Source organism: Sciurus carolinensis, chromosome 12 (assembly GCF_902686445.1).
Source record: "Sciurus carolinensis chromosome 12, mSciCar1.2, whole genome shotgun sequence".
In the NCBI taxonomy this organism is placed as follows: Eukaryota; Metazoa; Chordata; class Mammalia; order Rodentia; family Sciuridae; genus Sciurus; species Sciurus carolinensis.
The window spans coordinates 67361854-67387047 of NC_062224.1; the positions used below are offsets into that span (position 1 = coordinate 67361854).

The following is a 25194-nucleotide window of genomic DNA, read 5'->3' on the forward strand; positions in this document are numbered from 1 at the left end:
CTGCCTTTGCTACTGACCAACCAAGGAACAAGGAACTTGTCTGGACTTTGGCACTCTGGCCACACTACTCCCCAAAGATCATTCCAGCTCAGCTCTGGGTCCCCTCTGCCACCATCAGTGAATGAACAGAGGAACTCCAGTCACATTCCACTCCTTTGAAACACCCAAGTGCACTAGAGGTCCTTGGATACAAAGGAAGGAGAGTCTAGGAGGTTGGAGGGGAATATGCTAGACTTCTAGGCCTCCTGCCCAAGTCCAGTACTTAACCATAATTATTAGAGAAATATATTTTTGCTTAAAACATATTTCAAAGAGAACTACAAGGTATAAAGTAAAATAAGTTTTCCTTGCCTCCACACCTAGCTGCACTTTCCAGGGACCACCATATATAGCTTCTAATATATCTAAAATTTTCTATCCACGAGCTAGGGTTGTAGCTCAGTGGTGGAGCCCTTGCCTTGCATGTAAGGCACTGGGTTCAATACTCAGCACCACATAAAAATAAATAAAATAAACATATTGTGTCCCTCTACAACTAAAATTATTTTAAAATGTTTTCCTATCCAAATGTATACTATTGAATGTATTTGCAAGAATTTTACAATAAACAACTCAATTAATAATAATCTCTAATTTATAAAATGTGTCTTACACTGAAAACTAAAAAACTAAAAAACAATAAAAGTGAACATTCAGCTCTTCCAGAGAGCAGTTTTTAAGATGACCACCAGGTGTCAGAATTACCAACAGTATTCCCCAAATGACGACTGGAAAGTTACAAGAAGGGAAAAGTGCGTGGCTGGAAAAGAGGGTAAGATTCCTCCCTAAACAGGATTCTTTGGCCTTTTGGCCCAATATTTCACCTACATGGGATTGTGGGGAGGGAGTAAAAGGAGCCACAGGAAAAAAATATTAAATTCTCTGACCATGCATGGATTCCTATTCAGTTGGGTACCCTTTGATCTTCAGAAAAGCTGTTTAAACGCTGTTAAATTTTACATGGGAAATATAAAAATGGCTATGCAGGGTTGGTCCTCCTACAGCTAGCTTCAAGGCAACTTTTGGAAGCCAAAGCCATTTCTCCTCTCCAAAGTTGGGAGATCAGTTGAGGGGGACACACAGTGGAGGGTTCAGCAACAGCCATCCTTGTTTTAAAAATCCAATTCTGTGTGTAGAAGCTCTTCCTATTTAACCTGAAACACCAAGCCTCTTGCTCACTTCTATTGACTCCTCACATACTTTCTTTACCAGGCCTGACAAGCTGCTGACCTAGAAGCATCTGATCTCCACACTAGAGCACAGGGAAGGGGTGTCCCCTTCACAGGCTATCACCTAGGGTGAGTTACATTGCTTTATTCCCTTGTTGCTCACCTTGGCTGGCACCCGGCACCCAACTCCTGTGCAGTCAACACACTGTGGAGGACGCCAGGCGACTTCTGGGGCAAGCCTCATCCTGTATCTTCTTGGATCACCAACATCCATCCCAGGAGAGAGGGGGATGGGAAGTAGTTACAACACAGCCTCGTGCAAGGAGGGGTTCAACAGAAGAATGTCAAAAAGAAAAGAGAATCCTTGCACTATGCCACAGCTGGCACTTATCTAGGCTATTTCCAGGACCACATTCCTTTTCTGGGGCTAGGGAAAGGTTTAAAAGGGATTCAGACCCACTACATGCTGGGACTTTTCATGGATGAGACTTTACTGTGTAGAAATACCACCCTCGTAGAAGGGAGCAGGATGTGGTGTGAGGAGACAGGAGGAGATAAGAAAAGAGTTCAACACTTCATGGACAATGTTAAGGATATTTTAATTCTACTTGAGACTTGTGATCTCCATGGTTTCTGACAGGCAAATTAAGGTGACTTTTTATGTGTGCTAAATGACCACATCTGCTAAACTGGTACATCCTATATAGGCCACATAAAGCAACAGTAATTATTTTAGTCACTACATGCTTTAAGTGCTGTACACATAATTTAAAATGATACACCTGTGGTGCCATACACATTAAAAATGCCAATTATTATTAAAACATAAGTGGTATTCATATTCAAATGACAGCACGTTTGATGTTTCAAACATAATGTACAAGCCAAATGCCTCATATAAAAATAAAAAGGGGGTAAAACAATGTTTATATTGGGATCTACATTAATTTACCATGACTGGAATAATAACTGTTGCTTCGATGTGACCAATTCAGGTATGGCAACTGAGATTTTTCCCATTATCCTATTATTTATGATATACAAAAATAAATGACAAAAAAAAACCTCTCATAATGCTGTCCATATTCTATTCCTGACCACTTCCTTGGGCACGAATGCTCTCCTTGATGAGGGTCACACTGACCCAATAGCACCCTAATCCACTCTGAGTTTCTCAAGGAGGCCAATTTAATAATGATGGGCCTCTCCTCTGGGCACTGAAGTCATTGTTTAGTCACTGTTTTACCAGGTACCCACAAGGTTCCTGGGTTCCTGGTAAGTCAAAGAGCATCCAGACCCCTTTTTCGCAATCACAAGTTCTACTCTATTGGGCCAAATGACAAGGGTTTCACAAGGCCAAGACAGACTTCGCAGGTCAATGTGTGTCTTGAGTTTTCCAGGTCACCAGATCCTCTGGAAAGGAAGTAATCAATGGAGTCTGGTAGTGGGAAAGGCAGAAATTCTGGTACCCATTCCACTGAATCAAACATATGCCTGCCCCTCCCCCTCGAGGTTAATCATGCTTCAGGTAAGTGAGTCAGTGATGTGAGCAATCATGTTTGGTTTTGCCATGTGTATGGTATCCTAATGACAATTACTCCTCCCTCTACTTAATCCTTCTTCCACAAGAGACTCCACCTCCCAACCCTGTGTTCAGTCAGGCCAAAGGCCTGCTTCAGAATCTCCAGTCCCTTCACCAGGACCAGAGATGGTGTCCCGTCTAGAGGGTGAGGATATCATGAATATGAATTTAAAGAAAGAGAAGACTTCCTACATCAGATATCAGTCTGGGCACAGAGCAAAGCCAGCTGAAAGTTCAGACAGGTCCCTGACCATAATTATCCCTCCCTTATGGGCAGCCTTCCTCACCTGCAGCCAAGCAGCTTCTGAGGCAGTGACAAATAGCTGTGCCTGTCGAAACGCCAGAGGAAACATTCCTCACCAGGTTTCTCAGCTCAAGCTTCAGTGAGGGCCCAGAAAAGCAAACAGACTGCACCAATGGCAACAAGAGAGAACTGGTTCTTCTGCTCTCTAGATGGCTCCTGACATTTCAATTATGTTCAACACAATATAGCCGAATTATTTTTAACCTTACAGAGTCTCCTGGCTTTGAAACAGAAGTATTAGTTGGTGGGGGTGAAGGACAGGCAAAATTGGAGATCAAAAAAACCCTTATGAAAAGAAATGGGCCTATAAATGGTATTATCCACAGTAGTAGGGTGGGGAAAGAATGGCACCTTTTATTCAAGGAATCATGTTTGTGGGACATTTGGGTTGTTGTTATTTGTACCTTATTTCTAGAGTAATATGGTGCAAGCAATTTCAAGCAATTTCACTGATACTTCAGCAAATGGCACGCAGCCCTCAGTTCTGACTTCGCCAGTGGCTGTGCTGCCATGATTATCAGAATAGTTCAAGATAATCCTATTGAAAGTAGTCAACATAAAAAGATTCTTACTACAGAACCTTTTGGACAACTTGATTCAGTGTCTGAACAAATTGATCACATACCTTGATAGTTCTAGGAGCAGGAGGAAAACAGAGAAGAGTACCATTTCTTCTGTTTATTCCACTTTTCCTCCCCATGCCATGAAAAATCTCTTTTCAAAACTTCTCAAAGGTGTACCACAACCTTACAGTAAAAAGATGTACCCAAATTTCTTCTGACTATGGTGTTAGGAGTTTAACAAAAGCTGCAACTTTTAATGCCTTCAGGTGCTAAATAGATTTGTTTCATAATATTATCTTGAGCTGTATCCTTTTGACCCTGAAACACTTTACTTTTTTAAATGTTCATTTCTTCTTAAACTATAGCCCACATGGGTATGAGAAATATTTTACTTTTTTCTTAATTCTGTCAGAAACACAACAGTGCGCGTTTGACCACAAATGGTAACTGGCAGTCAACCTCCATATGTAGGAGGCAATAGGGAGTAGTGGAGACTGTGATAAACTGAAGAGTGCACATTCTGCATAAAAGCAGAAGCTACTGTTAATATCAACAGTTTGTCCTGCAGAAATGTGGACCCAAATCTTTGAAAAGAAAAAACTAGAAATCCAGATTCTTATGTGTAATCTCTCAAATTTTAAACATGGACTATGAGCTTTAAATATTTTTTTGGGCTGGGGATATAGCTCAGTTGGTAGAGTGCTTGCATCATAAGCACAAGACCCTGGGTTCAATTCCCAACACCACAAAAAAAAAAAATTTCATATGGTCTACTTTGCTACCTCCTTGTATTGACTAGCAGCAACATGACTAGGGATAGACAAACCATCCTGGAAGTCAGGAACCCAAGACTAGTAGAGCCAGCTGTGACACCAACCCACTCTTTTCCCTTGAGAAAGATAACCATTATGGGCCTCAGTTACCATGTATGAAAAGTTTAGAGGTCCAAAATTCCTTTTTTTTTTTTTTTTAAGGTTGGCCACTTCTTTTGTTTGTTTGTTTTTAAATATTTTTAGTTGTGGATAGACTTTTATTTTATTTATTTATTTATATGTGGTGCTTAGGATCAAATTCAGGGTATTACACATGCCAGGCAAGTACTCTACCACTGAGCCACAATCCCAGCCCCCCTCCTTTGATCCTAAATTATTGTAACATATGACTGAACAACTTTTCTAAATGGTCGATTCCCACAAAAATAACCAGGAATATAAAAGAAGTGAAAACAAAAAAAACAGATCATTGTGCCATGGTGGGTTCTATTATGTTGCCCAGACATGAGGCCTTGGTGTGGCCAAGACTACCTCTCCTGTATGACACCCACCTATCCACTGGGGGAAATAAAAAGTGTATATCTTCAATACATCAGCTCGGTAGCAAGGAGCACCCCCCTATGAAATAGAACTCTCTTGGGTTTTCTGAACCCAATTCCAGGATTTCAAGGGAACATTATGGTCAGAACAAAGTTGATCAACAGGCTGTCACAAGGCACAACTCCTGCTTGGCAAGTTTAATGTTCAGCCTACCTGTGATGAGTTTTTTAGTTGCCACATGGTGGACTACCACTTGAGCCAAATGTACTAGGAATAACTCTTGTGATATAATGCCCTGCCATTGCCGTGTGCACATGAGTACATGGCTTGCCCTGTACCAGAGTACACAGGATTTCAGATTGGCACCATGTGCTTCAGGAAGCAAAGGAAGGAAAAAAAAATATTAGAAAGGCAAATAATGAAGGATGGGTAAATTAAAGGATTTTCCCACTTTAAAGGTTAAAATGAGCATATTTCAGAACAAATAAAAGGAGTTCACATTCTTGTGTCTTTATAAACCCTGTGGCAAAGTGAAGGCCCAAAGAACAATGGAATCCCAAGTGAATTATAAGCAGGTGGTTTCTTCACAAAGGCCACCTTGACACAGAGAGCTTGGCTCCAAATGACATTGAAAAAGGTATTTGGCATTTACATCCTAAGTGTTTTTGTGTATCAGTCACGAACCGCAGGACCTTTTTATTTTGGTTCTGATAGCTGCCAATAAATATCTAGTATGTTTTAAACAGTGAATTACCTTTGGTCCCCAAACCAGCTACTCTGTCAGTCCCAGCTCCCTTACTGGTATTTTCTTCACTGTGCTCTGTTCCTGTTCTAGCTTTAATTAACTTGGAGTGCTTACTCCAAAAGTCAGCTTATTTTTATCGTAAGGTCTTTGCATTGTGTGTTCTTTCTGCCTGGAATGCTCTTTACCCTGATCTTCACAAGAGCAATTCATTCAGATCTCAGTCTCAAAGATGCCACTCAGAGAGGTTCTCCCTGACTTTTCAAAATAAAGTGCCTATCCACACACTATGTCCTATGACCCTACCTTAATCCTCTGCCCATAACCCCACACCACCTGAAATAGTCCCTGTTTCTTTCTTCATTGCCTGTGTTCCCTAGAAGACAAAATATAAGATTAGAATATAAACTTGGATGAATTTCTAAGAATATAAGCTGCATGGAAATAAGGATATTCTCAGCACCTACTAGAACAGTGCCTTGAATACAGGAAGTGCTCAAAAAACATTAGTCGAAATAATGGATGGAGGGTTTGATGGACGGAGAAACCATTGAGTAAGTATCTACAAAGTGCCCACAGCAAACTGAGAATATGATGAGGAGTAAGATATTCCTCAAGGGCCCTACAATCTACCAGGGAAGCCAGACCTTCGCAGTGTACAAAGGGTGAGAAAAATGCTTATGGAAGGGTATCGAGCCTTCTCCCCAAGATGAGTGTGAGGACAATCTCCAAGGAAGGGCAGAGCTGGCCAAAAGGATAAGAGTGAGGCAGGGATGGCAGACAAGGCATTAGAGGAAAATCGCAACAGAAACACCAAGTCAAAAGTGGTCCCTAGGTTCCCAGAGCCCCCAGGAGCTCTGGTGTGACTGGTTAGAGGAAGTGGGAGAGATGGGGCTATGAAAGTGAGGCATGGACAGTTCTTAAGTCCCTGGACATTAGATTTTATCCTCTCAGCAATGAAAGCCATCAAAACAGTTTTAAGTAGGGAAGTGACATAATGGCTTTACGCCCTGTAAAGATAATCTTGGTGGCAGTGAAGGTAACTAATGAGAGAAGAGACCAAAGAATTTAGGAGGTTGTTGTTTACTGCAGGTGAAAAAAATGTAAAGGATACAAACTATTCATAGCAACAGAGGTGGAAAAGAGAAGCCAGATTTGAAAGCTATTTAAAGGGTAGAATCAATAGAGCTTGGTGACACATGAGATGTGGGAGTGAAAGAAAAGATGGGGTTAAAGAAAACCCAACTTTCTGGTTCATGTCAGTGGGGAAAATTTTGATGTTCTTCATCAAAATGAATGGCTCTGGTGCATCAGGCCTCCGGAGCCCTAGATTCATACTGTCTGTGTTACAGCTGAGTCTGAGCCTGTTTGCTTCTGTACACTGGCCTAAGTGGTCATCTATGTTCCTAGCACAAATGCTAGCTTATCTGCTTAATAAGTAAATTTGTGTAGAAGTCTCTCTGCTGTGTGTACATCAAATCTACAATGTTGATAATTTCTCTATCCATGAAGATACACATTGTTTCAATGCACAGCCATTTTTGGAGGCACACACTGGTCCATCGCCACAGAAGCATGACTATCAGTCTAAATATAGATGTGCCCGTTGCCTCAGAGAAAGAACAGACAAGAAGTCATGACTCCACTTACTCTAAGGAAATTTTAAGGTGATAAAATTGAAAAATCAATGGATGTTATATTTTTTAGGTCTGTAAATCTGCACTGAAGATCAAGTTATGATTATCTCACCTGCGTTTCGCTTCTCTGGATCTGAACTGCTAATGTGGTCCCCAGCCCCTTCTAAAGGAGCCCCATCCTCATCTCAAGATATTTCTGTCCTCAAGAGATATCTCAAAGGTGCTGAAGAGCAAGTACAATTGGCTACCTGGCAAGGTATTCTGCAAGAATTCCCCACTTTATCCCTTTCTTCCTCCTGCAGCCCTCACTTGCTGTGATCACCTGAAAGGCTATATAATGTGAAAAGCACAGACTCTGCAACCAGTTAGGTTTGAATCCCAGCTTTGCCACATATGAGCTGTGTGACCTTGGACAAGCTATTTAGCCTTTCTGTGCCCCAGTTTCTGCTCTTATTTTTTAAAATAATATTATCTAACCTATATCATGGGGGTAGTTATGATGATTAAATGAGTTAATATTTCTAAAACAGAATAGTGCCTGGTACCTAGCAAGCACTAGAAATAAATAAATAAATAAATAGAAACTATTATTCCCACAACCACTATTGCTGCTGGCCCTGGGGATGCCTCTGGTAGGTCCTGCTATGAAGTGTCAAAACCATAGGAGTTCTGTACAAAGTAAGGGACAATGTGCTCCCTCCTTTTGTGATATATCAAAGGAGTAACAAAGCAATACAGCTTATATCCAATGCTTTCTGAAATGACTGTGTAAGCAGTTCTTTACATTTCCACTCAAAGCCTTCCCTTCTTATAAGATCAGCCTCCAAAGGACTGCAATGAGACATAGTCCATAGACACCCAAGCTGGAAGACAAATGAGTGACAGACACCACACGGTCTCTGGAGCTCCCTCCCTTGGGGCTTTGTTACAAGGTCAAGTGGGTCCAGCTTGGCTCCAGCTCCCAAAGGATGAGCTCTGCCCAGAAGACTCCTTCTTTCCTTCTAAACAGACTCCTGGAGGTCCCTCTTCCCAATTCTGACAAAGAGAGAGTATAAGTCTAATACAAAGAATGAGACATCAGCTGTATTGTTATTTGAAGGTGGAAAGTAAATATAAATTGTCAAAATATACTAAATTCAAGACTAAAGAATAGTACTGCTAGGAGCTTTCAGTTTGCCTTTGATGATAAAGTCACTTGTCAACAGTCTTAGCATTAGAATAGGGAGATGAAAATGAAATTTCAAACATGATATCATTTACATTAGTATCAAAAAAAACCTGATACCTAGGAATAAATCTAGTAAATTATGTGAGATTTCTACACAGAAAACCATGAAACATCGCTGAGAAAAATTAAATATGACATTAAAGGAGACCAATCAAAGTAGAGAAATATACTATATTCCCAGATACAAAAATTCCTAGATACAAAACATAAAGATATTTGTTCTTCCCAAATTGATCTACAGATTTATTGCAATTCCAATCAAAATGGCAGCAATTTTTTTGTGGAAATCAACAAGATGATTCTATATTTTAAACACAAAGAAAGGACCAAGACAAACTTTAAAAGTTGAAAGACACTACCAGATGGTAAAAGTTACAAAATTACAGCAATGAGGTCAGTATGGCATTAGCACAAATTTTTGCTTAATTATGCATACAGATTCTTGAATAGACCCATGGAATAAAGCAGAGAGGTTATAAACAGAAGCATACCTGTACAGTCCTCTATTGACCTCACTGTAGAACAGAGACCGGATACGTTTTGTTTTGTTTTGTTTTGTTTTGTTGTTTTGTTTTGTCGTTTTGTTACTGTAGTGTCAACTCGATATCCACATGGATAAACAATGCAGCATGACCCCTACCTTACACAGGTCACAAAACTCAGGACTGTAGACATAAAGTGAAAGGCAAAACACTGAAACTTCTAGAGGATAACGCAGAATATCTCCACACCCTTGAGGACAGGGAATGACTTCTAAAGTAGGACACAAAAAGCACAAACCATAAAGGGAACGATTGATGAATTGGATTTCATTAGAGAACTTCTGCTCATCAAGATTCCATTAAGAATGAAAGCAAACCACACAGTGGGAAAAGAAATTTGCAATATACACATCCAATCAAGGCCTCATATTCCCCTTGAATTCCACAAATCAATGAAAAATCAACACAATCTTAAAAAGTGGATGAGTGGCAAAAGACTTGAAAAGGCACTTCATAAAAGACAGCATGCAAATGGAAAAAAAATAAATATATGTGTGTCTATAGCCACACATGCCTAACATCATTAGACATCAAATAAATGCAAATAAAAACTACAATAAAATGCCACTGGGTCCTGGTAACATTCTATTTCATGACCTGAGTAGTGGTTTCACAGGAAACTGAGTTGTACACTTACAAATTTATCCTCTCTATGTATGTTACTTTAAAAAAAGAAAGAGAGAGACTTAAACACTTCAACTAAATGCAATGTGTGGGCCTTGTTTGGATCCTACTTCATACAAGCCAACTGTTAAAAAAAAATTGTGAGACGGGGAAATTTGAGCACTAACTGCATATTTGATGATAATTAAGGGATTATTAATTTTTTTAAGGTATCACAAGGGTATTGCAACAATGTTTTCAAAGAGTTGTTATCTTTTAGAGCTACATACTGCAATAGAAGTATAATTAAAATAATACCTTGCAGCCTAATTGTCTCCCCCCAAACAGTAGATGCCTGCAGCCTCCCTGAGCTGACCTTTCCTGTCATGTCCCTAGACATCAGGCTTATACTATCTAGACTCATCTCAGTTAGGTATTGGTGGCTTCCCCTGCCAGTGGACCTGGCTAAAACTGCTAACAGAGTAAAATAACCAAGTATGAAATCCCTGAATAAATCAAGTCTGGCTCTTTCTTATTCCCAGATCCTACACTATTATAGTTTAGAAACCCTCATTAGATAGATGAAAGTGGTTGCAAAAATAAACCTGGCTAGGGCCTCGGGATGTAATGTGTCTCTCAAGAACTCCAGTTTTGGGAGCTTTCCTAATTCACAAGGAAAGAAAATTCACTCATTCCTTCTTACTTTCATTTGCCATGTCAAGATGTAGTGTCCTAAATTAACAAATCTCCAGTTTATACCTAGCTTGCTCTATTACCCCTACTAGGCAGAATGTCCACATTTCAACAAGAACTTCTGGGAGAAATAAACTATATCTTCAATAAGGCATCCCCCTATAATAGCTTCTGGAGGAAGGAAAATCTTTTAATATTCCTTAGGGGTTCACTTATCTACTAATTAGGCTGATGAAATGATGCAGCCTTCAATAGTGAGGGAACAAGGCTTCTTGCACACAAAAAGGGGAAAGTTCAAAAATTAATTTATAGAATTTGTTTCATTTCTTCTTTTAACACCTGCAGAACTAAACAATGGCTTTCATCCAAAGTCTACCACAAGCCATCTCTGAAAAGTAATGTTTTGGAGGGGCACCAGCTTTGAAGTCTGTGTACCCAGCTCTGCGGCACACCAGTTACATAACCTCGAATTTTCTGTGCTTCAATTAATCATCTGTAAAATGGGGTTAAAATAATACATAACCCATAGATAGAAAAATTAAAATAGTACAATATATATAAAACACCTAGAATAATGTCTGCTCCATAGTGTTAGCTCTTAGTATTATTTGATCATGGAAGCTCCACTGTGGACATCTGTCATCACAGGAAAGGATAAGAATGGAACAAGTAGCTACTACAAAACAAAATGACTTGAACAGTGTAGAAATTCTGGCTAAACCTTATGAACACACCTGCTTCTATGTCATAGCATTTGTTGATAAGTTGGGGATATAAGAAAAAGACATTCTGAGATAAGGGGTCAAAGGTGTAACAGAAAAGCAGGCATCCTCAGAAATGTAAGGAGAAAACTAGCTGTTATGTGTGAAGAAACAAACTCCATTAGTGTTAAAAGTTGCTAAAATTCCACCAGTCTGATTTAGCCAAGCACTGTTCTACCAGCCTCAAGAAACAGTACTATTTTACTCCTTTGTTGTTAATACTGGCATTCATGGCCTTTCATTCAACAATTTTTTTAAATTTAGGCTATTATAGATCACACTTGCCTATTCATCTAATATTACTTACTAAACACAATTTGAATTGATTAATTTATTTAGGTGCTGGGGATTAAACTCAGGATTTCTTGAAAGCTATGCATGCACTCTACCACTGAGTTATACCCCCAACCATTTTACAATGAAAATACTGAACTAAAGAAATCCAGGTATCATTTCAATGATTTTTTATATATAACTACCTACTATAGTTTTTAAAACTTTTTAGTTTTAAGTATTTAATCATTGGTCTGTTGCCTCTATATGGCCTATGTATACATGTTTTTCCCATAATTATTAGAATTTAATAGTCATAATGTATTTTACCATTATCATTTATGATTATCAAAATTCCAGAGGGATAAACAGTACATTTGAAACTGAGAATGAGGATGACTGCCCAAAGGGCCTGTTGTCTAGAGTCTATGCAGGGACTCCCAGGGCTATTAATTATTTACCTACTTTTCAACGTTAATAAATAGGAATGTCTTTTTGCCCTTTATTCCCCAGATGAATTTAACCAAATGAGAGATGGGTTATGTATGTATAGAGACAGCAGTCTGAGAATACAGGAGGTACAGGTGATGAAAAGGAGATTTTTTAAAAAAACACAATGTCAATAAAATGTGCACAACATTACTTTATCTGACATGTTTTTATTATGACTAAGTTTTCATGAATATTTTGATGGTTTTTGAGTGTTATTTTTTAAAGGCGAATGCTTTAAAAGCATAACATTAATACAAAAAAAGAAAGCAAAATTATCTATAATCTTCATAACCCAAGTAAACCCTGTTGACAATTTTTAAAGATACACTTATATAGTGGAAAATACAGACACTGAGGAAAAGTATAAAATGAAAAAATAAGAACTATACTATCCCAATCCTTCCACCCAGAGATACACTTTTCTATCCTACCAGAAAAAATACAGGCATATATATTCATTCATTCACCAAAATGAATCATATTATATGTAATGTTTTATAACATGCATTTTTCACTTAATAACATATCTTGCCACTATGTACTTATCAGCACATGGTGATTACCATTTTCTTTTTACTCTTACAAACAATGCTTCAGTGAATATCTTTGTACCCAAATGTTACATGTGTTTTTTTTAATGTGATCCTACCACAAAGTCAGTCCAGTAATTACAAACTACTCCAAACAGTCTATTCCAACAGTATGGTGGGGGAAAAATAATCTTATTTCTAGGTCCATTTTGGTTCCTTCAGAAAATTTCCCAAGATACTGTTATTTATACCACATGGGTCTCAGGAACAGCTTGAGAAGGCTATTGAGAAAAGGACCATTTTCAGCTGAGAGGTAGGTGCATACCTATTTACTTCTGACTGTAAAGTAGAAAGTAGTCCTCAGTTTGCACTAAGATATACCTGGTGTGCCACCCCAACTACTGCTTACAGGAGTACACTAAATGCTCACAGAATGAATGGAATGTGTTTTTTGTTTGTTTTTTTTTTTTTTTTTTTTTGAGGTGGGGCAGGGTAAGAAAGAGCTAGAGATATATGCATGAAACAGTGAGTAAAACTGGCAAGTTACTGTGCCCTTTTACCTCCTTGTAGAAGACCAATATGAAGCATGACATTAAGAGTTGTCTGCCTAAAGCTACAAAGGAACACAGCCAAGTGGCAGAGTTGGGGTAGGAAAATGACTAGAGTACACAGTTTAGAAATACTGGTAATATTAAAACCATCTTATACATTTGCACTTAGTTGCCTCAAATCATCTATTGATTGACTGACCGGTTGACTGCAGAGTTAGGACTGAACCCAGGGCCTTAAGCAAGCAGGCAAGCACTTTACCACTGAGTTACATCCTCAGCCCTCAAATCCTTTTTAAATGATGAAGGACTTAAATTTATCTTCAAACATTTCAACATAGTACTTTTCCAAATATTTATTCTATTTGTGATCTCATTTGACCCACACATCAACTCTATCAGACAGGCTGGCCAGTGTCGTTGTCCCTACGTAAAAGATGATGTGTCTGAGGACCAACAAAGTTAAATGACTTGCCCAAGGCCAATCAGCTGGCTAAGTATTCTGACTCTAAGAACACTCTCAAATCCTCTTCCTAATTCTTCCAAACCCACCAAGTCCAACAAGTCTAGCTTGCCAATTTTACCTTAAAGAAAAGCTAGAAATGAAACTATATGTAAATATATCCCCTTCTCAGGATACCTGGGTTTCCTAAAAATACCTCTTCTTAACAAATTAAATAAACTGAATATTGGTGTTAAATACTAGGCTGAGGTACAAAGTTAAATATTTTATATATAGTTATATTTATTTTTAAATTTATTTATTTTGCAGTGCTGGGGATTGAACCCAGGGACTCCCACATGCTAGGCATGTGCTCTACCACTGAGTTTAAATCTTAACAAAAATAAGTCTCTACAAGTTTACAAAGGCTTGTGAAAATTTGGCTTCATGTTTTATTATAAACACCCACACTATCTTAACTTCTTAAAAATCTAATAGCTTTTAATTTTTACAATGACAGTACCTGTGAAGTGTCATTTGTATATCACACCTATTTCTTGAGCTGCCTTCGAGTCAAATAGGACTGACTACAGATGAGTGTTTTTTGAACTTTTTTGAGAATGGGGGCTGGAGATATAGCTCAGGGCTGGTGATATAGCTCAGGGCTGGAGATATAGCTCAGTTGGTAGAGTGCTTGCCTTGCAAGCACAAGGCCCTATGTTCAAATCCCCAGCACCACAAAAAAAAAAAAAAAAAAAAAAAATGGAGAATGGACTATAGAAGAAATATAGTTTACCTTTAAAGCATAGACATATATATGTCATTGAAACAAAAGTTTCACAAAATAATAACCATTTTTCCTATGGGTGATTTTTAAAAAATATTTTCTATGCTTTTGTACTTTTCCACTTCACTTCTTAAAATACAAGTTGATTTCATGACTCACAAATGGGTCATGACCCACAGTCCAAAAAACCCTGGCTTGGATGAGTACATGGATCCTGCACTCATGGAATTTACACACTACTTGGGAATCTCACATAGTTCACAGCTTAGAGGTGGAAAGGCAACACAGGTCAGTTAGATACAGCATCCCTGGAGGAGGATGATACACCTGAAAGTCTTTCCCTAAATATTTTAGGACATTTAAGTTCTTATTTGGAAACTAGCATAGGGTTGGTCAAATAAAGTCCTGTTAAAATAGTATAGAAATTAATTTAATCAAGTATCTAAATATATCTTCAATTTCTTTTTCCTACAAAACAACTTTACCTGTATTCCTAATCTTTTCCAGGAGGAGAATGGAAAGGGGAAAGCAAGTCAGGGAAACAAAGGTCTCCAAAGGCTCTGCTGATGGCTTGGAGAAGAGGTTTTATCAAGTTACATTACAAGCAGCCTTCATGATTGAGGGACCTAATAAATGATACAATGATGGGTGGAGGTTGGAAGTCAGGAAAGTCTCCCCTGAAGAGGTTAGAAATGAGCTGAGTTGGGCTGGGGAGATAGCTCAGTCGGTAGAGTACTTTTGCCTTGTAAGCATAAGGCCCTGGGTTCGATCCCCAGCACCCACCCCCCACCCCACCCCACCCCCAAAAAAAAAAAAGAAATGAGCTGAGTTTTGAAAGATTAACTGGAATCAAACAATGTAGAAAAGATGGGAAAGTGTAGAAAAAGATTCAGAAGAATAAGCCCAGTGCATTTGGGGTAGTAAAGGTTTCATAAAGAGGATCAATAAGAGATAAAACTTCTCCATAAATATGTACCAATATCATGTGTTAATTAAAAAGAAAAATAATAAAGACTTTAAAAAGTGAGAGAGAAAGACAAAAAGACTAAGGTTCAGATCAATCTGTGGAGAGCAAGACAGATTTTGACTTTATCTTGGAGGTAATACAGTATTACTGAAGGTTTCTGAGTGTGTAGAATGGTATTTCAAAATTATCCATCTGCAAGTGGACCCGAAACCTGGCTCTAAAAAGACTGAGAGTTCAGACAAAAGGTTCCCAGTCTGTGTTTTAGTACAGAGAAAAATGTATGCACACATGGAATTCAGAAATTCAGAATTCTAATAAAAGCAGTCTTGGTTACCTAAAAGGTAGAAAAATAAGGATAAACATAGTAAGACAGCAATAGAATTCAATTTCTTTTTTCTTCCATCCTTCTTCTTTTGCTAAAGAAGTGTTAGACTGGTCTGTAGCTAAGTGATTATTTCCTGTATAGGAAAGCAATAGACTATTCAGAATAAATTGACATACTATTTATTCTCAATGTTGCTAGGGGCCTAATAAGTTACTATAAACCATTCTGCAAAAAGGTAAGTTTTGCATAAACAATAACAACCCTTTTAATAATAAGGTCTCTGCAGTTAATATATAGAGATCTCTGAAGATGTTAACTGTCTAGTAATTCTGGCTTTGCTGGATACAGTGACGGTGCCCTATGAACCTTGACTAGAACTCAGGTCTGTCTCAGGTGAATATAAATATTGCATGTGAGTCACCTTGCAATTATAGCTGCCACCTGGAAGCATACTTAAGCGATGAGAACTACAAAGCTAAATCTCTGTAAGATCCTGCCTTGGTCTTCCTCTCCCCTCTTTCAATCTAAAAGTCGGTAGAGCTCAGGATTCTTTACTAATTTCTCATCAGCAACATTTGAATTACATTTCTAAATTTAAAAAGAACTACTTCCAAAGACCTCAAAAGCAAAGTTATTGATATTGTAAATTTTGGGATATAAGATGTATTACTTCAGTCTGTCTTTTCCACAGGGAAACTACTTTAAAGAAAGATTTTTTGAACTTCCAAGAGATTTTATACAATGTATAAATATGTTATCAACGACATACATGTAAATAATTGGGGGTCATAGAGACCATTCATTCACCAATGATTAAGATTCAGCCCTTTGTCGCTGCATTTCTACATTCCATGTTAGTAAGTCACAGGGACAGAGAAGCCTCACGGGTCACTTGAAAATTTCAAGCTTGGATCTAAACGCATATTTTGGAGGCAACCGCTTGGTCTGTGATACTGTTCCCTGAACTGGGCAGTGACTCAATAAGAGGTAGCTGAAAGAGAGAAGGAGGCGCTTGGGCAAATGCTAAAAAAAGAGTGGAGTGCCAAAGAAAAGTCCCTCCCCTACTCCATACACCTTAAGCCTTTCTGTGACTTTTTCTGCCATCAATTATGCTCCTAAAGATTTCATCTTCCCACCGTGGGGCGGAGTCTAATTTGCTCAACATCTCAAACCTCCTGAGATGGCCCCGGGTACAGCAACTGTGTGTAGTAGCACTTGCCTGTGTAAATTCAAGTTTTTCCATCCTCAAAAGAGGAGGTGGTTAATCCTGGTTTCAGTCCTGGTTAAAATGCAATAAGCCAGTCGGCAGGGGCCTACCACAACCCCGCGCCTGGAAGTTGTTGCTACCAAACCTGGTCACCTGCTAGACCCGCACCTTCGGCTCGTGACAGTGAAACTGCAGTCCCACCGCACATCTTACATTTCTAGGTCACACTGGTGTACACAAGCACGCACGCACACGAACTCTTGCCATCCTGTGCACGCCCGGCCTCGGAGGGCGGCCACGAACTTACTGCTCGCCGAGCCGGCCCCGCCAGGGCGCCGGAGGAGAGGCCCGAGCGGGGCCGGGGCCGGAGCCAGCAACGGGCTGGGGCAGGGGGTCGGGGTCGGGTCGGACCCCGGCGGCCCGCGGGCCTCCCTCCCCTCACCCCCGGGCCTGCCCCCGGCACACGTGCCGGGTGACAGGCCCCCTATAGGTTCCATACCTGCCACCGGAAGTGGGTGAGGAGGGCAGTATAGGCATTTCCTGTGACGCGAGCGCCTGGACTCCATTAGGCAGCAGCTGGGGGAAGAATCAACACACCAGGGAGCAGAGCGGAGCGGACCCGAGGACAGAGGCGGCAGCTGCCTCCGCTGCCGCCCGCCGCCGCCGCCGCCACCGCCGGGGCTCAGCCCAGCGGCGGGCCCCGCGCCCCCGCAGCTGCCCCGCGGCGCCCCCCGGCGCGACCCCCGGGCCGCGCACCCTGAGCTGCCTCCGGGAGGGGGGGGGGAAAGGGCCCGGATCCTCCTTCTCCCCCTCCTCCTCCCCTCCGCTCACCCCCACCCTCTTGCCCTGACCCCCTCCCCGCCTTCCCGGCCCCCCCTCACCCCGACCCTCGCCCCGGCCCCCGCCTCCCCTCCCCCGCCTCGCCCCACCGGCTTCCCACCACGGCCTCTCTCGGCGAGGAAACTCTGGCCTCCGCTTCCTCCTCCTCCGACTCGGACACCGGCGGAGCCTCCCCGCCCCCGCGGAAGAAACCCCGAGCCTCGGCGGCGGAGGGAGCAGGAGAGCCCGGGGCTTCGGCAGGCAGAGCAGGCCTCTCCCCTCCGTCCTCGTCGTCCTCGTCCTCGTCGTCGTCGTCCTCCTCCTCCTCCTCCTCCGTGGTGGTAGTGGTGGGACTCCCCCCGGCTGCTGCCCCTTCCGCCGCCGCCGTCCCCCACCGAAGTAGCGGCCACAGCCTGGTCAGCGGCAGCATCATGCAGGCCAACGGGGCAGGAGGAGGAGGAGGAGGTGGTGGCAGCGGCGGTGGAGGAGGAGGGGGCGGCGGGGGCCAGGGACAGACCCAGGAACTCGCCTGCTTGTCGGCCCAAAACGGAGAGTCGTCCCCCTCGTCGTCGTCGTCCGCGGGGGACCTGGCCCACGCCAATGGGCTCCTGCCTTCCGCCCCCTCCGCCGCCAGCAACAATAGCAACAGCCTGAATGTCAATAACGGGGTTCCCGGCGGGGCGGCCGCCGCAGCCTCCGCCACCGTCGCAGCTGCCTCCGCCACCACCACCGCCGCCTCCTCTTCCCTGGCCACCCCAGAACTGGGCAGCAGCCTCAAGAAGAAGAAGCGGCTCTCCCAGTCAGATGAGGATGTCATTAGGCTAATAGGACAGCACTTGAATGGCTTAGGGCTCAAGTAAGTATCCCTTGCCGGCAGCTGGTGATGGGCAGCCCGAGGAACCGAGGCCACGGGGGAGGGGGAAGTGGGAGAGGGAGGCTGGAAAGAGCTCTCTCAAAGAGAATGCCGCTGGACACGCAGCGCCCAATACAGAGGAGGACGCGGCCCAGACAGGCCCACCGGGGAGGAGAAGCAGAACTGAAGGGACATCGGGGATTATTAGTCAGTCTGACAAATTGTGAGACTAGCCAGCCAGTTGAGGGGTTGGGGAGGGGTAGTAGCAACCAAATAATGATCCCTCCCCACGCACCTTCAGAGCTTAATTGTCTGTCAATAAAGACAGATGCGGGAGTGTGTCTCTGTATGTGTTGGGGGAGGGGTGGATTAGAGCTGGTGGAAATAATGAACCTTGGAGGATTTGTTTTTCAAGTATATCTCAGAGGCATCTTTGTGGGACACCTCCCCACCCCCAACCAAGACAGACAACAGCCCAGGCAAACTACCAATCAGGAAAGACAATCACCTACAAGTGTTTATGGGAACTGAGGGGCTGGAATAATTTGGAAAGAGGTTGAATAAATCTGATGGGAATAATGAAGTAAGATATGATGTTGATGTCATTTAAAGGCCCATATGTGTGTGTACAAAAAGCCTAGCACTAGTTTGAAATCCCAGTGTAAAAACCAAATGATTGTCTGAAAAGGGGACATCTGATCTGGTGAATCATTTGTTTCCAAATACAGTTGAAGGGGTCTTGTGTAACTAACAGGATGAAGGTAGATATGGGATTTGGCCAAAACCCACCGTTTTGTATACACACAAAGGAAAATTAAGAGGGTAGAAGGTAGGATTGGTGGGAGTGCCCTGAAGCCTAATGGAGGAGCCAGAATCAGAATGATATGAAGGGGAGAACATGCAACAGTTTCCTAGCTTCAAAGCATAGATGAAGATAAACTCTCAGGTTGGCCAATATGTAGTTTTGTACCTACAGATTTGTTGGGGAGTGGGGAGAGTGGCAGCACTTTCTGAAAGTGATATAAGTATTTTGATTCTCTGGCACATCATTGCACTATTGGGTTGAAAAATAAGTAGAACTGAAGAAAGCATTGCATTGAAATAAACAAAATATATAAGACCAGTAAATGGAGGTTCTTAGATTTCAAAGTATGTGATAGCAGAAATTACATTTGATGAATCTTTTAAGCTCTCAAAGAGAAATATATTGTAGGAGATTACACTTCATTCCCCAAGGAAAAGGATTAATATGAAAACAGATTTTGTAAATGCTAACAGAACATATTACTGAGACAAGAAGCAAGCTGACAGCAGCAGGAGGAAATAACTCGTGACTCTTTGGAACCTACACCATAGTAAATTTGCTATTTTTAGTATAGAGAGAAAGGAAATGTTTTTAAAGACTGGATTTATTTTAATTTTAGAGATTGACCTAGTAGAATTTCTGTGCGAACATAATGTCCGGGTGGAAGGCTCTGCCTAACGTAGGTCATCTGTTACCTGTATGGCACTAAAGATTTTTATCTTTCAAAATGTAGAGCCATGCATAGTGTCTAACTCCTAGGGTTTTGTTGGTGTGTTTTTCTTCATTTATTTAACCAGTTGGTTAGAATACATTTTTAGAAAGTTTATATACTTCATTAAACTTCTAATATATTAAATAACAAAAGTAGGAAGAACTTGATTCTGGTTTCAAGATTTTTAACTTGATTAGGAATAAATGTAGGTTGCAGTTTTAAAATCAAGTTTGTTTAACCTAGCACATCAACCCCCCCCCCCCCCCTTTATGGTGAGGTTAGCTTAAAAACTTTGCAACTGTTTTCATAGACATTAGCTTATTTGGAAGAGTAAAAACCCTGAAGTTGGTCAGGTCTTTTTTACACTGTATCTCTCCTGCAGCCAGACTGTTGATCTCCTCATGCAAGAGTCAGGATGTCGTTTAGAACATCCTTCTGCTACCAAATTCCGAAATCATGTCATGGAAGGAGACTGGGATAAGGTAAAGTAGGGCATATAGAGCTGTGTGACTGCTGCTAAAATTATATATTTGATGTGCATTTTATGACATTTCTGTTTTGTTTTTTTTTTTATACCAATTTTTGCAGGCAGAAAATGACCTGAATGAACTAAAGCCTTTAGTGCATTCTCCTCATGCTATTGTGGTAAGAGGCGCACTTGAAATCTCTCAAACGTTGTTGGGAATAATTGTGGTAAATACACTTTTGTTCTTAGTTTCACATTTATGCTTATATTAGTAGGTTATTGATAACTCTAGGCATCTGCCTCTTATAAAAGATAAGACTTGAAAGTAACTAAATTTCATATAATTAAGTTTGTAAATAGGATGAGTTGACTATGATGTTTTAAAGTCTTGAGTAAATGTGTCATTTGAACCTAGTTTATTAGTTAATCTTTACAAAAATTTTGAAAGCTCTTCATGCTGTTTGATGCTATTAATAGGAGTTTTACATTTATAGAGTTAAGGATAAATTATACTTTTATAATTACTCAAAATATTGAATGTGCTGGTTAAAGAGAAAAGGTGTTTGGGTATATATATTCATATAGCCTTAAAAAGTTGGTACTTTTTTTTTTTTTTTAATCTTTGGGATTTATAGTTAATTTAAATCAACACCATTGGTGTATTCACCATTTTCTGTCCTTGCATTCCAAGTGATGTGAATTGACAGTGTCAAAGTTTGTATATTATGTATCACTTTGGAAGAGAGTTTGTATGCAGACTGACCACTGGGCCTTGCTTACTGGCCTCATTTCCCTGACAAGATCAATTTAGTAGGTTAACTGTTTACCTCTTTCATAAATCTTAATGAATCTTTTATACTTATGGGTTTTATTTCTTCAGTAGATGTTGGTGAGAGAGAGGAGGGGAAAAGTTTTTTCAAAGTATTGGTGATTGGAAACCCTGAAGAATCAGCTGCTTGCTAGCTGGTGGCTGCTGGCGTTTTAACTTCTAGCTGATTCATTTGTTGTCAGAAGCAGTTTCCTGTCTGGTGGGGGAGGGAAATAAGGCAAATAGGAAGTGAAGTAGGGAAACCAGCTGTTTGTTAAATATTAGTAAATGACTGTTAACATTTGGGTTTTTTTTTTTTAATTGTGTCAAACATTAATCTTTTCTACCTTTTTCTATAAACTTAATACAGCCTGATGGGTTTTTTTTTTTTTTTAATTACAAAAGAGTTTTCAAATTCTTAATATCATTCTTTATAATAATATGATCCTAGAAAATAGGCTTCAAGTGAATTAAAGATGCAAACACGTATGAACAAACATGGATTCATTTAAATTCATGAATAAGTACATTCTATCCTTTTAATAATACTCAAAATATTAAAAAATTCAAAGCACCTATCAAGTCAGATGATGGATAGCTTAGGGAATAATCAATTCTGCAGTAATATTTTAAAATAAAAACAAAAGTTTCTATATTCAAAGGGATTACAAATTTTTTAATAACTAAAGTAGTTTTCCTAGTGTGTTTGTGATTTAAAACTTAATGATATTGTAATTGAGCAGTTTTTCACACATTTTTGGCTCTGACTGGATAAGCTAAAATAATAAAAGGGCCAAAATAAGAATTGGGGTTCCCTTCCCATTGGGCAAGTTAGCACTATTTACTTAATGACCATAAAGAACTTGCCTATGGACTGTTTCAAAATAAGTATATGTGATTTCTTAGAGTTTGTTTTCCTTACCCAAATTATATTTGTAATTTAGTAGTAAAATTTTTAATGGACTCACTTCCTGGTTTTTTTTAAATTTGTTTATAGTAATTTGAGACTTCTGTATTGGATTTAGATTATGACTCTCATTAGAAACCTTCATTAGAAGCAACATGTAAACTGAGGAAAGATAGTTGTAGATAATAAGGAGAAATCCTTTCTTTTTACAGCCTGTTCAGTCTATAGAACATTCTAGGATCTAATAAAAGATGAAGATTAAATCTCTGGCTGAGCCTCACACCATCAAACTGTTTAGGTATTTATTACAAAGAAAGGGGTTCCAACTTTTATCTCACTTTTGGCTGATGAATCAATTGCTTTTAAAAATTCAATTCAGCATTTTTTGAAGTTGCTCTTCACCTTTCTAATTGTATTCACATTTACTCCTCTCCCCCACCTCATCTCCAGAAGATAATCTAATGTAAGCTTAAATTTGTAATACCTTAGGTGATAACTATTTGGATTTTGTAACTTAATTATTTTAATTGTATGCTTAGACACATTTGATGTCTTAGTCTAGACTAAGCTTGTACTTTATTTTTTGAAACCTGAACGTTTTTATTGACCCCAAATAGTCACCTTATCCCCATTTTTAAATGGTTTCCAGTCAAGTGATACTAGTAATAACAGAAGTTGCTCTGAATTTTCTGGAAGCTGACTTTATGAATCAAGTTTTTAGTTTGAATTCAAATATGCTTAGCCATGTCTGAGGAATTTGGATGGATATCTGAGACCAATAACAGAAAATTTCTGTATATTTAAAAAGGTTAATTCTATTTTTTAATATAACGGTGATATGTCTAACAAATGTTCAAATGTTGACTTGACATACAAAAATTAATATATTTTAAAGTCAAATAAGGAGGAGTTTTAAGAGCCATGACTTAAATATAATTCATTTCCCCATACCTCTGAGTCATGATTTAATTGATAAAACTTTGTTATAACTTTTATTACAGTATTAGGACCACTACAGAGTTAGTTAGGAAGCTACCCTCAATAACTTGACTTTCTGTACAATTCTGAGCTTTTCTTCCACATTCAAATTCATTCTGATAGTAGGAGAGAAAAGAATGAAATAGTCCAAATACAGGGTATGAAGGGCAACAGCAGAGTTTGCAATATGAAGCTGTCAGTCTATATCTTAGTCATTTATGAATTTGTGGTTTTTATTAGAAAGAAATAGTACCAGGCCCAAAGGTGTTGAAATCATTTAAGAACAGAAATAATCTCTTAGAGATCTAATTGGAAGTTGGAAAAGATATAAAAAAGAGCTTTATTTGCTTATCCTTTTTTTCTTTTTTGTTTTTATTCTTCAAGAAACTCAAAATAAAAAAAGTTTGTTAGTAGAGTCCTGTCTCCATCTAAACAAGCTTTCATTTTGCCCCATTTTAAATAGTTATTTGTAAATTAAAAGATCTTTATTGGTTTGAGGTTGTAGTTCAGTGATAGAGCGCTTGCCTCACATATATGAGGAATTGGGTTCAATCCTCAGCACCACATAAAAAAATTAAAAGTATTGTATCCATCTACAACTAAAAATACTTTTTTTAAAAAAGTCTTTATTTTCTTGAACATGTTTTCATGCTTTAAGTTTGAGGAGATTAAGTTTTGCTCCCCATTCTTATGTATCAGTACTTGAGTTGAACTGATGAAAAGTCATTTTCTCTTCAATCAAATCTCTAGCTGTGTTTAGCTAGCAACATGTTAGTTGCACAGTACCAAAATCTGATGTCTGTTTGAGGGTATTCTTTATCTAATCTGGATAAAATGACTCATAGAGAAATGCTTTTGCGCTGTTTTTATAGCATTCCCTCTACATACAGAAATAAGTGTTCATTGGCTTCTGTCAAAGTGTTAGTCTGCCTTTTTCTTCTCTTCTGGCCCATAGAATGGAAGTACCATGTTCAGTCAAGATCTTGGTGGGGAAATAAGGGGGAAAAGAGCATTTGTAGTACTATCCCTACACATGTTGGAATAGGGGAGGAAGTGGGCATAGGCCCTCATGATTGATAAATAAGTAAATAAAAGACATGTCCTAAATGAAAAGAAAGAAAATTTTTCTCTCAAATTCCCAGTTGCTAAGAAAATTTGTGAAGAAATTCAGTCACATGCTGGCCAGTTCCATGTGGCATTTGAATGAAAAAATTCTGCAGTTAGATATGATTCTCATGTTTGAATCAGAAATACACTAAATTAAACTTTTGACATTGTATTGATATATGGAAATATATGAACTCTTCATTTATAAAACATTGAATTTTTTCTAGATGATAAAATGGTGAGAATATCCAGAATAACTTCAAATATAAAATCCTTTTTTTTTTTTTTTTTTTTTTGGCACCTGATGAACTTCAAAGTATTTTTTATTTAACGTAAAGGTAAACTTCAGAGTACATGTACAGCATCATACTTTTCAAGGCACCTTGGTATTTAGTCAGATTCATTAATCTATCTTTATGTGTAAAATTTGATAAATGTGATTTACCTGGGGCTATACAAGCTTGTCTCAGTTTGGAAATTTTTCTGTATTTTAGCTATAGATGTAAGGTTAGATTATTATCAAACATAAGAAATTTGTCTTATGAAGGATGTATTTAAATGTTTACCTAACATATATAAACGGGTTTATTTTTGTTTGCTTTCTCTAGAAACAATTTTTATAAGCTTATAGTTTATGCCTTTAAATACTCTCAATAGAAAATCTTAAACCAATATATTATACTCTGTAAATATATGGTAATTTCTCTATTTTGTGACTGCATTTTTTTTTTTTAATGATTTTGAAGTAAACATTTTAAGAAAAAAAGCTCTAATTTAGGTTTTTATTTTAAGTGTTCTTATGACTTTTACAACTATATCCTTTGGTGTCTCTAAATGATGAACATTTTCTGCCTACTTTGATTGACTTGCTGAAGTACCACAAATAACAAATTTGATGAAAGGGTCCCTTCTAGCAATAGTCCTTAATTATAAAGTTTAAAAGAAATTCCAATGTGGAATTCATAGATAGGATATTCATATCTCTCCTCTCT

The 25194-nt window shown here is 39.2% G+C and overlaps 1 protein-coding gene and 2 long non-coding RNA genes across 4 annotated transcripts in view; 2 read left to right on the forward strand and 1 right to left on the reverse strand.

The window, feature by feature from the left end:
* The window catches only part of LOC124962416 (uncharacterized), a 127151-nt gene extending 109908 nt beyond the window's left edge, over nucleotides 1-17243 (reverse strand). Inside the window, exon 1 of the long non-coding RNA XR_007104474.1 lies at nucleotides 16961-17243. This is a non-coding gene — a long non-coding RNA (uncharacterized LOC124962416). The remainder of the gene's footprint in view (nucleotides 1-16960) is intronic.
* On the forward strand, nucleotides 769-2720 carry LOC124962417 (uncharacterized). The gene is made up of 3 exons (XR_007104475.1): nucleotides 769-811; nucleotides 1252-1337; nucleotides 2609-2720. It is a non-coding gene; the product is annotated as an uncharacterized LOC124962417 (long non-coding RNA).
* A 288-nt stretch (nucleotides 17244-17531) lies between the features above and the next one.
* Nucleotides 17532-25194, forward strand: part of Wdr26 (WD repeat domain 26) — a 45632-nt gene continuing 37969 nt past the window's right edge. Inside the window, exons 1-3 of one of the 2 annotated variants that reach the window (XM_047521741.1) lie at nucleotides 17532-18422; nucleotides 20319-20418; nucleotides 20525-20629. In XM_047521741.1, the coding sequence (XP_047377697.1) occupies nucleotides 17998-18422; nucleotides 20319-20418; nucleotides 20525-20629 (630 nt within the window). In that variant the 5' untranslated portion in view covers nucleotides 17532-17997. The remainder of the gene's footprint in view (nucleotides 18423-20318; nucleotides 20419-20524; nucleotides 20630-25194) is intronic. The other variant, XM_047521740.1, reaches the window with a different exon arrangement.